At 44.9% G+C, this 12770-nt stretch overlaps 1 protein-coding gene across 1 annotated transcript in view; it reads right to left on the reverse strand.

Annotated features, from left to right (window-relative positions):
* Zbtb16 (zinc finger and BTB domain containing 16) overlaps positions 1 to 12770 on the reverse strand; it is a 165306-nt gene that overhangs the window by 43562 nt on the left and 108974 nt on the right. The window contains exon 4 of the mRNA XM_090319486.1: positions 8057 to 8143. Coding sequence (XP_090175612.1) covers positions 8057 to 8143 — 87 coding nt within the window. The remainder of the gene's footprint in view (positions 1 to 8056; positions 8144 to 12770) is intronic.

Raw genomic sequence — 12770 nt, forward strand, 5'->3', positions numbered from 1 at the left:
AAACCCCTAAACAGCCATTTTTTCTTCCCTCGTCCAATTCCCACACCCTGCATTCGAGACAGAGAGAGAAACGAAGCAATTTGTCCCGTGTCATAAAGCAACTCTGTGGCAGAGCCAGCATAAAAACCAAAGTTCTCCTTTCCCCTAATGTGTTTCGCTTCCAAGTACCACGTCCCCTTTCATGCCCCCTCCCGCCACTCTCCCTACCAGTCCCCATCCCCCACAAGAGTGGAAGGTCATGTGTGCCCTTTTCTCAGCTATATCCCCATCCCAGGGCCCAGTTCTCTTTCTCCAACCTCTAACAATCAAATACCTTTGATTCCCTCAAACACTGTCCAGTGAAGTAATGGCTCACATGAAAAATATTGTGGCATGGCTAAGAGACTGGAAGGATCACAGCTGGAGAACATCTCAGGCATTAAAAAAAAAAAAGATTCCCATCTCCATCTGTAAGCTGGACCAGGGGGTAAAACACATCTGTGATCCCCGCTATGTGAGAAGCATTGAGCATGGGTAGATCACAGTCCCAGGATGGTCTTGATTAAACAGTTAGACCTTATTAACAATAATAATGATAACAACAACAACAACAATAATATAAAGCAAAATGGGGTAGGGCCATGACTCAAGTGGCAAAGTGTTTGCCTAGAAATTTTAAGGATCTGAGTTCAAATCATAGTACCACTAGAAAAAGGAAAGGGCTGAGGTAGCAAAATATTTTCCAGACAGCAAAACTATTCTATGATATCACAATGATGGCTACGTCCAAACGTACAGATCATCAACTGTGGACCTAAAGAGATGGCGAGGTATCTGTGTATTTTCACTGATTGTGGCACAGTGGGGAAGCACTTCGTGTGTATTTGTGGGTGCGTGCATGCGTGCATGCATGCGTGAGTGTGTGTGTGTGTGTGTGTGTGTGTGTGTGTGTGTGTATGGGGGCTATATAGGAAGCTTGTACATTACAGTCAATTTTACTGCAAATCTAATAATGCTGTTTTTTTAAAAAACCCAAAATTAATTTGTTAAAATATTAGCTCTTAGGGGTTTCTCCAGCAGAACCCTAGGAGCAAAGAGTAGAAGAGAAGGCAGCATGTCTGGGCCAGCAGGTGACAGCTGGCTTGTCCCTCCCCACTCTACAGCAAGCAGCTCCAACAGAGCCCAGCGCTCTGTGCTTGGAAAATAAAACTCTATATTAGGCATCAAACATGCCTTTATAGTAACAGCATGAAATTAGGTCAAGAGTAAATCTATGCTGGGGCACTGACTGTACAAACAGCAGCACATGACCCTCCTTTCCCCAATGCTGGTAATGCTCTATGGCCGTTCTGGAGCTCCAGCTTCCCGTGTTAAATTCCTTGGCACACCACGTGAAATGCTATCCAGATCACCTCTGATATTTATAAAAGTCAAATGCTATTATGCTTTCAATGAGGAGGTCACAGCAACCTGCACGGAGCCAGTGTGTCCACCTGGTGATTCACTATCCTGTACTCCTGCTACCTTCCAGCTTGGGGCAGGGACCTGAAGCTTTCTCCCACCCCCTCTTTATATAAATATCTTGTTTTAAGTACAATGCCATCCCTGCTGGTTTCTCCAACTGTCAGGAGCAAATCAGAGGTGAGAGAGGGGACAGGAGAAGCAGGTGGCCAATACGAGGTTGGTGACATATTTGCATCATCAATGGAGATAGCTGGAAAGCTGTAGAATGTATACATGCATCCAATACCAAGTCTAGGAAAACTAGCATCTCAACATATACAACCAATTGAAGGACATTTCCTGGGACACAAGAAGGTGGAAACTTGGAAACTGCATTTTTTTTTTCCCTAGCTCACTAAAAGAAGGTCTTTATTCTGTAGTCGGAGGGTTGAAAAAGCTGAGGTTGAAAGTAAGAACTTGTGTGTCTGAACTCTAGTTTGGGGATTGCTAATTCTTAACTAACCCCTCCCTTTTCCAAATATGGGCTTTGATTTCCTGGTCTATACATCAATTTAATGTCCCGGCACCCCAAGGTGAAGGAAGTCAACGTTAAAGGGGGACCCTGGATGTGGAAACCTAAGACACACATTGCGGCTAGCTCTACCTTCAAGTCGTATTCCCAAGTCCCTCTACATCTCACTTTTCCCACCAAATACAAGGAAGGAAAAACTTTCTACCTTACAGGGTGTACCTCTAAAGTACCCAAGAGAAGCTAGCTGTTGAATTATCCATATCTAACAGAAATTCAAACTACTTATTGCCTGCAAGTGGTTTCAGAGGCAGAACCAAGCTTTGTAGACCATTCTATAGGCCATTATTTGTTGCCCATTATAATAGATACTTCAAAACTAAATACATTAAGGAAAGACAGGACAAGCTAGTTGTATAAGCTACTCCAATCTTTGGAAAACTAAATCACTAACCTGGCAGATATGCCCGACGGGGCTCAAGGAGAGAGCAGAATTGCTCTGGGGTACAAATCAAGGGGTATACTTCAACCTAGCACCCTGGACCCATGGACGCTATACCTAGTAATGACCTCAGCCATATTTATCTGCCATTTTACTTCTTGAGTAACAGGAAGGAAAGGACAGAAGAGCCTACAAGAATATCCAAAATACTTAGGCTCCCAGGGATGACAGATATAAGACTTCACTAAGACTTCGTAACTCCTGTTTCATTGAGAATGCCACCCAGTCCCTCCTCGCCCCCCACCCCACACTTAAGATGAGAATACATGCCTGGGGTAACTGGAGACTAGAATAATTAATTCTAATCCCAGTTTGCAGACTGCCCAGCCTAGGTTTTCATGTCACTTGTTTAGAAACTGCATGGAGGTGGCTCTGGGGAGCAGCTTTGGGCATTCTTAAGATCTACCAAATCTATCCCCCACCTCAAAATGTGAAACCTCATTTTCCCTGACTTCTCTCGGCGGCACTTTGGGGATCCCATTGGTTGTAAGCTTGAGTGACATATTGCAAATGTCCTCTTTCCTAGAGGATGTAAGGAGGGGTCGTAGAAGAGGCCATCTCTGCCTTGGAAAAGCTGGACTCTGTTCCCGTTCCTACACCACCATCGCCTGAACTTAGCCCTTCCTCTCTCACAAACCCAGTGAGGGGTTGAGGGCTCTGCATCTCTGATGAAGGCCATAAAGACTCAAGGACAGTAACCATCATCACCATTTCCTCAGAAGTGTGGTGAAGGTCTATGCCGAGCATTTTACCTAGACAGTTAGCCTTCACCCTTACAATACCTCATATACACGTGTGGGCACCACGATTACCCCGATGTGCAGATCAAGGCTTGGAAAAGTTAAGCAATCTGCCAGGGACTTCAAGATCCATGGGGGTCTCTCTTCACTACAGTCTTCTACACAAGCCCGAGATACTCCATTAGGACTCACACTCTGCCTAGAAAGAAAGCCTTGCAGGGGTCATGCTATAGCTCCCTCTGCCTTCAGGCACATCCATTCCCTCTAAATAATTATTCCCATGTCCACCCGCATCCACCCGTTCTTGTCTCTCTCTGGCCTGAATTACACAGACCATCCCTAGCTGATATCAAACTCATTGTGTCTGCTCTTAAGTTCCCTATATCTAGAGGTAAAGAGGTGAGGTATCTACAGTTCACCCTCATGGCTGAGACCTTCTGTCTTCTCCTCAAGACATGTTGAAGATGTTCCCAGCTCTCCCTCATTGGGTCTAGCACCACTCTTCTGTGCTATAATGAACACCATCCGCCTCTGTCTGTTGCCCCAGGCCTGTGTAAGTCCCAAATGGGAATGTACAGTGGCTCGAACAACGTTATGATTTGTAAAACTCATTCCTAATTGGTTTGACTTTGAATAAAGAGGGTAATTATTTTTAAATTTATTAACTGCTGCCTGGTCAGAGAAGGGTCTAGATCAAATGACATGGAGAAGCTATTTCTGTCCAGTGATGCAGCCATTTATATTACTGATTGGTCATTAGAACCTCTGGCACAAAACCACTGGTGTTTTCCTGAGCCAAGATAGTGTCTGTGTGTCAAGTTTCAAACCCAGAGTATAAATTAAGCCATTAATGGTATTTTTTTATCAATTTATCTGGACTTAAAGAACTACTTATTAATTTAAGACCTTCTCTGCTATTCAAATGTAGGCAGAGTCCTGGGTGTACGTTGAATATGCACATGTGTGCACGTGTGTTTTCTCACTCTTACTTTACTCAACGGCGTAAAAAAAAAAAAAACCCACACAAAATATCTGATGTGTAAATGAACCACAGTGTCTCGAGAGCTGCCTAGCTGTTAATTCCTCACTGTTCTGCAGCCTAAACATTTTGGAAGCAGCAGTGTTTTGCAATATGTATTTGTCATAATATAAAAGGTGTAAAATGATCTCTGTTTATCTCTCCAAAGTCTTTGCTGTACCAAAACAGAAAACTGAAATATGACAACATAGCCCAGCTCAGCCCTGCCATAAGTGTGGCCTCCTTAAGCCCCAGCTTGAGCTTGTCAAAATCTTTGCAGAGAGGCAACAACGCGGGGGGGGGGGGGTAGGGGAGGAAGGGGGGCGATCACACACACCAGGATGGAAACCCAGGCTAAGAGGGGTAAAAAAGGGGGAATAGGTTTAGCCAGGAGGTGGTGGGTGGGGTTCGTGGATTACAAATCCCAGCTCCTCAAGGGGCTGAGATCTGAGAATCATGGTTTGATGCCAGCCTAGGCAAGAAAGTATGTGACATTCTCATTGCCAACTAACCACCCAAAAGCTGCAAGTGGAGTTGTGGCTCACATGGTAGAGCACTATTTTTTGAGCCCAAAAGCGAAGAAACAATGTCTAGGCCCTGAATTCAAGCTCTAGAAACAGCACACACACACACACACACACACACACACACAAGTGTGTGGTGGTGTGATATGATGTTGTTTGCTTGACTAGACTGGAATTGGAGATACTTCCTACGAAATTCATTTTTCAGTCTCTGGAACACATACAAGATCGAATGCAGTGTCTCTTGTCTCTATTACCTCCCCAACCAGGTGGCCTGGGGCATGGAACCCCCACATACCAATCTGGTTCAGGGAAATTGTGTCCTATCCTAGGGGGCAGATTTGGAATCAGCATATTGGGAACTCTTAGTTAAATGGGCCCTAAGAATGCAAAAGAGGCCCCTTCCCAGGGCCCAGTGATGATGGAAATCACTCTGAATGGGCTCTCCTTCTGGGCTCTCCTTCAAGTGCCCAGTCCACAAATCCACAGTCAATGGTGGGTCAATGAATGAGCAGGCAGATGAGGAATAAGAGGAAGAGCAATGAAGTTGGTCAAGTTTCAGTTCTTCCCTCCCCAGAGGGCAGCTCCCAGATCTTTGTTTTCTCATCTGTACAATGGGTACGGAAAATCTTCTATAATCCAAAGTATCCAAAATACCATGTGAGATTAGCATTATTCTACTCATCCCAAGATCTCTATTTCTTCCCTCTCTTCCCTTTCCCTCTTTCTCTTCTTCTCCCTCTTCCCTTCTCCGGGTGGTCATCCGAGGATACCTGACACCTAACTGGGCTTGTCACTCTCCCTTATCATTTTCACCATTCTCTATAACCAATCCTCTCCCTTCTTTTGGGTCCCCCCACTTCTTAAAACAAAGGTAGTAGATAGAGCTCGCAGGTTCTTTCATCATTAGGGGAATGTGAGGACAGACCTGGGGTTTGTCAGGAGGTAGTGCCATGGCTGAAAAAGGACCAGTGTCACACAAGCTGACCCCACACCAGGGGGTGACGCTGCCACGACATCTCCCCTCAACACAGAACATAAAACTGGCTTACATCTGCCACTGCTGCTGAGATCTTCACTGCCCACAGCCTTCACCCTAGCACTGGGGCCTCCTCAAGGATCCCTGCCTTGGCCTCATGGCCTAAAGCAGAGTCATCTTCTCCATTCCTTGTCATTACAAGAGCTCACTTTACCCAAACTTTAATGGGCGAATTACATGTGGCATATTAGGTACATAGCTGACTTCTCTCTGATAGAGATATGTCTCCTCCTCTGAGCATTCCTCCTCCTCCTCCTCCTCAGAGTCCTTGGTGGGAGGCAAAGACTACCACCCTCATTTCCTTCAGGAGCAGGAAGTGTGTGTGTGAGTGGCTAGGATTGCAGGGATGAGCCACCACACCTGGCTTGTGTTGTATTTTCAACTTGTAAGAGTGCTTTGTATCTTCTACCTCTATGTTCCTCACCAAATACATGATTTTCAAATATTTCCTACCTCTCTCACACAATGCAATTCCTTAGTAGAGTTGAGAGACCGCCTGATTTCTGCCATCATCAGTGTCATTTCTTGATCTCTGCCATACCACCCTGTTCAACGTTGGACTTATCAGGCCCAAGCCAGTCCCAGGGCCTTGGCAGAGGCCTTCATCGTCTGCCCAGGTCTCTTTCCAAAGATCTCTGAGTAGCTCACTTTTTCCAAAATACTGCTTTCCTCGTCAATTTTGATCTCTCCTCCTGCTTCCTGTGTTCCCTTAATACCACTGTACTGTAATCCAACATTTCATCATCTATTAACTTGCTTGTCCAGTCTCTCATTTAGAATCTCAGTTCCATGTGATTGTATTTCCAATGACTGAACAGTACCAGGCACACTGGAGAAACCCAACATATATTTAATCAAGCTAAACTCATCTGCTATTAGTTGAATGCTTGCTATGACTCGTATACCACGAATCACTTCAAATAAAACATCACCTTTAATCCCCATAACAACCCTATGTTATGAGACAGATACAAAGGACTCTGCTTTTTTCACAGATGAGGGGACCCAAATGAAGACAGGTCAGGAAATTGACCTGTGGTTCTACGAACAGGAAGTGGCAGAGTCAGGATTAAATACAGGCAGTCTAATCTCTGAAGTTTAGGTTCTACAGCACCTGTCTGTCTCCACAGTAGAAGTTAGCATATCCCTTTCCCTCCTGGGAGCCTCAGTTTCCTCCTGTGTGCCATGGAAGTAGCCTTCTGTCTCACAGGGTCTCTGAAAGACCAGGCAAGTGAAAACAGTGCCTGGCAGAAAGCGAGCATTCCATCGGGGAAGCCGTAAGCATTGGTGGCAAGGTGGTATCAAACACAATGAAGCTGCAGAATCAACACTTCCAAATCAAGTCAAATGACACCACCACTGGTGAGGATACTTCCACGACATCTTTGCCTGCAGACTGGTATCTTACTCATGATTTATTTGTTTTGTGTGTTTATTTTGTGATGTACTAGGACTTGCACTCAGGACCTGGGCATTGTCTCATAGTATTTTTTTTTTTTTTGCCAGTCCTGGGCTTGGGCTCAGGGGCCTGAGCACTGCCCTTGGACTTTCTCAAGGCTAGAGCTCTACCACTTGAGCCTCAGCACCACTTCCAGCTTTTTTCAATATATGTGGTACTGAGGAATTGAACCCGGGTCTTCGTGCATGCTAGGCAAGCACTCTACCACTAGGCCAAACTCCCGGCCCCCCATAGTATTTTTGCTCAAGGCTAGTGCTTGAGCTGCAACTCCACTTCCAGCTTCTTAGTGGTTATTTGGAGATGAGTCTCAAAGACATTCTTACCTGGGTAGGCTTCTAACTCTGATCTTCTGATCTCAGCCTCTTAAGTATCTAGGATTAACTACTATGAGGAATAGACGCCATCTTTTAGATGGTGGCTCCACCCTTAAACCAACCCATGGTGACTCTATGAACACTCAGAGTTTCATTAGAGGGATATAAAAGGTCTCCTGATGATTTTCTTGAGAAAGGTGAAATTTAGCTAACACCACAGGCTTCTAAGGCCTCAACAAGAACATCCAATATGCCCCCTGAAGACAGGGTCTCAGATGGAATCTTGGTCTCATCCAGGACAGCTGTTTCACCTATAAATTCTTGCCCTGCCCCACAGGCAAGAGTTACTGTGGGCACCCAAAGCCCAGCTCCACTCACAGTGAGCCCCAAAGAAGGACTGGACATTGGGTTGACAAAGAAGATGATGCCATCAGTGTATTTCAGACCCACAAACTGGGACACTGGGAAACTGCAAGAATCCTAGAGGATGGGAATCAAAGGCAACTCACCAGTGTGTGTCTGTCTGTGTGTCTCCAGGGCATCCTCCTTGGAGAATTGTGCACCGCATTGGTCACAGACAAAGGCTTTGGCACCCGCTGGAAGAAAGGAGAGGCAGTTGAGTGTTTTTGCATGTTGAGTTGTATACATTAGAGCCTTGTAGAGCGCTATTACAATACACTGAGCTGTTTTCAAACCACCTTTGATTTTCCAAGACTTTACTATAACACTAGGTATGAGTGTAAGCACTTAATATACATCATTTCCTCTAACTCCTAACAGCGACCATTTGAAGTCCATACTATTATACCCTGTTTAGCATAAGTGAAGGCAAACTTAAGAGAAGTTAATTGTCCATCCAATGTCACACTGCAGGTAATAGTAGAGGTGAATTTAAACCCGGGTAGCCCGACTTCAGAGTCTTTACTCTTTAAAGCCTCCTTAGGTATTTTTCTCCAAAAGTTCTTTACGATAAGAGGTGAGCTCTGCTCAGAGAAACAAACAGTGCATGCTTTCTCTCATACATGGACACTAGATCCACAATACAACTAGACACGGTAACTTATACAAGTCTTCAGGCATTCATACATAGACATACTACAGGAGGATATTCTTTGGGGAGGAAGCCAAAGAGCAACTAAAATACTATTTATCAAAAGAACTCCAGGAATTGTTTTTGTTGTTGTCAGTGGTGGTAATGGTGTTTGTTTTTTTGTTTTATTTTTTTCTTTTTAAGAGGGCAGAAGGGGGCATAGAAGTAAAGGGAGGAAGCGTAAACAAATTCAGCCAGGATACTCAATGCACACTGCAAAAAATGAAGTATGTGACTTGTAGGCACGGACAAGAGGGGAAAACTGGAGGAAGGTAAAGGAAGGGGTGACATTGTCCAGAAGGAATTGTACTCACTATCTGATTACGGAATGGTAAGCCTTCTGTACAACACTTTAATAATAATAAAATTACATATATTAAAAAGAGGTGAGCTCTGGAATCTCTTCTATGAACTCAAAAACAAAATAAGTTGCAAGCCTAGTTTATGCATTTTATGGATCAGGTCTCTGCAGAAGATGGCATTTGGAAAAATGTTTCTATTACCTTTTTAAAGGTGTAAGGCCTGGTGTCATAATGCACACTTATAATCCCAGAAAGGGAGACTGAGGCAGGAATATCTCAAGTTCAAGATCAGATAAGTCTACATATGAAGACCCTACCTACCAACTCTATTCTCTTCAAAAAAAAAAAAAGTTAAGTCACGCACAATGGCTCATACCTGTCACACCAGCTATGTGGGGAAGTATGAATCAGAAAATCACAATCCAGAGATTAATACAAAAAATAGCAAAAACAAAAAGTCTTGGGGATGTAGCTCAAGTGGTAGGCTCTGCTTGCCTGACAAGCATGAAGCCCCCAGGTCAAATCCCAGCAGAGCCTTGAAGGATTAGCATAACTTCAGTGGGTTCAGGCCTTTAAGCCTAGTTATTCAGGAGGCTGAGAACAGAGAAGTTAGAGGCCAGCTCTGACAAAGATAGTCTAAATAAGAGACTCTTACCTCCAATTACCCATAAGGAAAATCTATAATGAGAGTTGTAGCTCAAGGGGTAAAAGCCCAAATCTTGAGCAAAAAAGCCAAGCAAGAGCACAAGGCCCCGAGTTCTAGTACTGGCTCCAGACTTAAAACACTGATCAATAGTTGTTGCCAGTGAAGACTACAGAACTCCCGAGTATGACCCCTGTGTTACCAAATATTAACTAGTACATTTTCCATTCATAAGAGTTGATTGAGTAAATCAGTGATAAAACACCCCAGGGCAGACACAAATTTACTTTTCCTGCAGGGGATTTAAAAAGAGTATTGCCACTGGGAACTGGTAAGTCAAGCCTGTGTTCCTACCTACTCAAGAGGGTGAGGCTGGGCGGCGGCTCCCGCCCATAATCCTAGCTACTCAGGAGGCTGGGATCTGAGGATCACCGTTCAAAGCCAGCCCAGGCACTGAAGAATCTAAAGAACACAAGACTCCAATTAACCACTAGAAAATGGATCGTGGGGCTGTGGCTCAAGGGGTAGGGCAGCAGCCTTGAGCTAAAGAGCTCAGGGACATCACCCAGGCCCAGAGTTCAAGCCCCATGATCCACCAAAAATAAAAAAAAAAAAAAAAAAAAGAAGAAAAAAAAGAGCGATCTGAGGATTTCAATATGAAGCCAGCCTGGGCTGGATAAGTCTTTGAGACTCTTACCCACAACGAAACACTTGAAAACTGAAAGTAGAGCTGTGGCTCAAAGTGGGAAAGCAAAAAAAAATTCAGGGATAGCACCTAGGCTCTGGGTTCAAGGCCCACAGCCAATAGCAAGTAAGTAAAATAAATGAATGAATGAATGAATGAATGAATGAAGAAAGGAAAGGTGGATAAATTCCTACATTTTATCCAATCTACACATGTGAAAAATGGAAGGAAAGGACAAGTAGGGTGAAGTTGGGATAGATGAGGTCAAAGATGGTGAAAAAGGTGACATGAATCAAGGGATATTACATTCATACCCTGCTGAGCTGACTTAAAATCCCTTTGCATAACTACTTTAAAAGATATTTAGAAACCCAAGCAAGAACGGAGCCTTAAAAAAAGAAAAAAAAACTATTGCCATTCGCCTGAGGTGGCTGGAGCTGGGTTTCTTTTAAAGACAGGAAGAATCCTGTACTGACCTCTAAACGTCCTTCAACTTGTAGAACATCCTCAGTCCAAACACCTGGTCTATGGCTTTGAACATTTCTATCAGGGATGGTGGCAAAGCATCGTCTGTGTGTTCACAGAAGTGATGGCTAGAAGCACTTTCATCCATTCACATGGGAAATGCAGAAAGTCTCTCAAAGAGCAAAGCAAGCCAGGGTGGGGACAGCGGGGCTAGATAAAGCCACAGCTCCCTGGCAGTGAGCAACTTCCCCTAGTCCCAAATCATTAAGCCATCAATGATTTTCTGTGGATCTGTAAGGGATCTGATTTTAATTGCAATCTCCTCGTTTCTATCTGTTTCTCACGGCTCTCTGCAGAAGACTGGGGGGTAGGGGTAGGGGGAGAGGATGTCTCGAGGGCTTGGCCATCTTGCTTGCAGTCTTGCAAACAAGTGAGGAGCCTGCTGGTGTGTGGGGCTTCAAAGAGATGCGGTGTGGAAGGGTTCTCAGAAACAGCCATCGATGTGGGCTGTAGTAGCATCTCACTTTAAGGAGAGAAAGGAAGGAGGGAGGTTACAAAGGAAGGGCGCGTATCTGCCATCAGAGTTCAGAGGAAGATAAAAACACATATGCACACAGATCTAGTGAAGGTTGCTGGCTCGACCCAGGCCTGACCGCATCTGCTTGCTTTCAACGTCCTTCACTCCACCCCGCTGGCTGAAGTCACGAAACTGAGCTCCCTGTGTGAAAGTCCCTGTCTTCAGGGACTTTGAGTCAGCTTCTTTGTTTCACACAGATACCACAGATGGAGGCTCCCACTGCCTCCCCCCCCACCACCCAAACCCCGTTTGCGAAGCCTCAGTGCTCCTCTCAGCCCTGCCAGGACAGATTTTTTTTTTACTCTTTTTCACTCTCTAAATTCTCCAGGGTGACCCACCCCCCCACAAAAAAGCAAAACCAGGCTTTTTAGGAGTGCAAACCCAGCACACCAGACACCTGCTCTCCCAAGGAGGCTGCACCTTTAAATCGTCTCTGCAATGGCTGGCTCACAGGCAGAAATATTTGGCAGCCCTGAAATTAAAAGTGATAAATTTCCTTGCCCAGCTTTGATCAATAATAGAGGCCTCATCTGTTAATCAATAAGACAGTCTCTGCCTGTTTACTGTGCGTGTGCTGTTCACTGTGCCTTCGCTATGAGGTCAGGCTTGCATTCAAAGTAACTCGAGTGTGTACAGACCACATGGCTATTCCCAAAATGCATGATGGTGATATCATTCCACCCCTAATACATACAGAAAGCATCAATGGAGGAGGTGAGGGAGCAAGGCCTGAGTGTGGAAGGAACTAGCTGGAGTGTTTACATCCACAATTTTTTTTCCCTCCTGGGGCTCCTCTGAAAGCAGGCAGAACCTCAGAGACAGAATGGTCACAGGGGCCACATCCTTCCTACATATGAGGGCTGTTTTGTGGATCCCCCGTGATGTACGTTTTATGAATCACAGTGCAGATGCCAAAGGGATTCAATCTCTGTCCTCGTGAAGCTTACATTCAAAAGACGGAGGCACTGCTGGGAATGGTTACTTACACCTGCAATCCCAGAGACTTGGGAAGACCGTGGAGATAGAGGATTGAAGTTCAAAGCCAGCCTGGGCATAGAAGTTCTTGAGGCTCCATCTCAACCAATGGATGGATGCTGTGGTACCTACCTGTTACATTATGTATAGGGGGAACACAAGGGCCAGACATCGTAGTGAAAGCATATCCATCACCCTCAGCAACATGGAAAGCACAAGGGAGGAGAATCACGATCCAATCTGACCTGGGCACAGAAGCCAAGGTCCTACCTTAAAAAGAGCTAACCAAAGATGTTGGAGATGTGTGCAAAGGTGAGGTCTCAGGACCCCAATAACAACTAAAAATGAACAAGGGAGGAAAGCAGATTTGTTTGTTTGTTTATAAAGTAGGCCACGAAATGGTAGGAAAGAAGAAAGGGAGTACCAGTCGCTGTTAGTTTGGATGTGGCAGTCTAGGATGCAGACTGGAATGAGCTGGTAATCGTG

Source organism: Megascapheus bottae, chromosome 27, assembly GCF_031878675.1.
Source record: "Megascapheus bottae isolate mThoBot1 chromosome 27, mThoBot2.hap1, whole genome shotgun sequence".
Taxonomy (NCBI): Eukaryota; Metazoa; Chordata; class Mammalia; order Rodentia; family Geomyidae; genus Megascapheus; species Megascapheus bottae.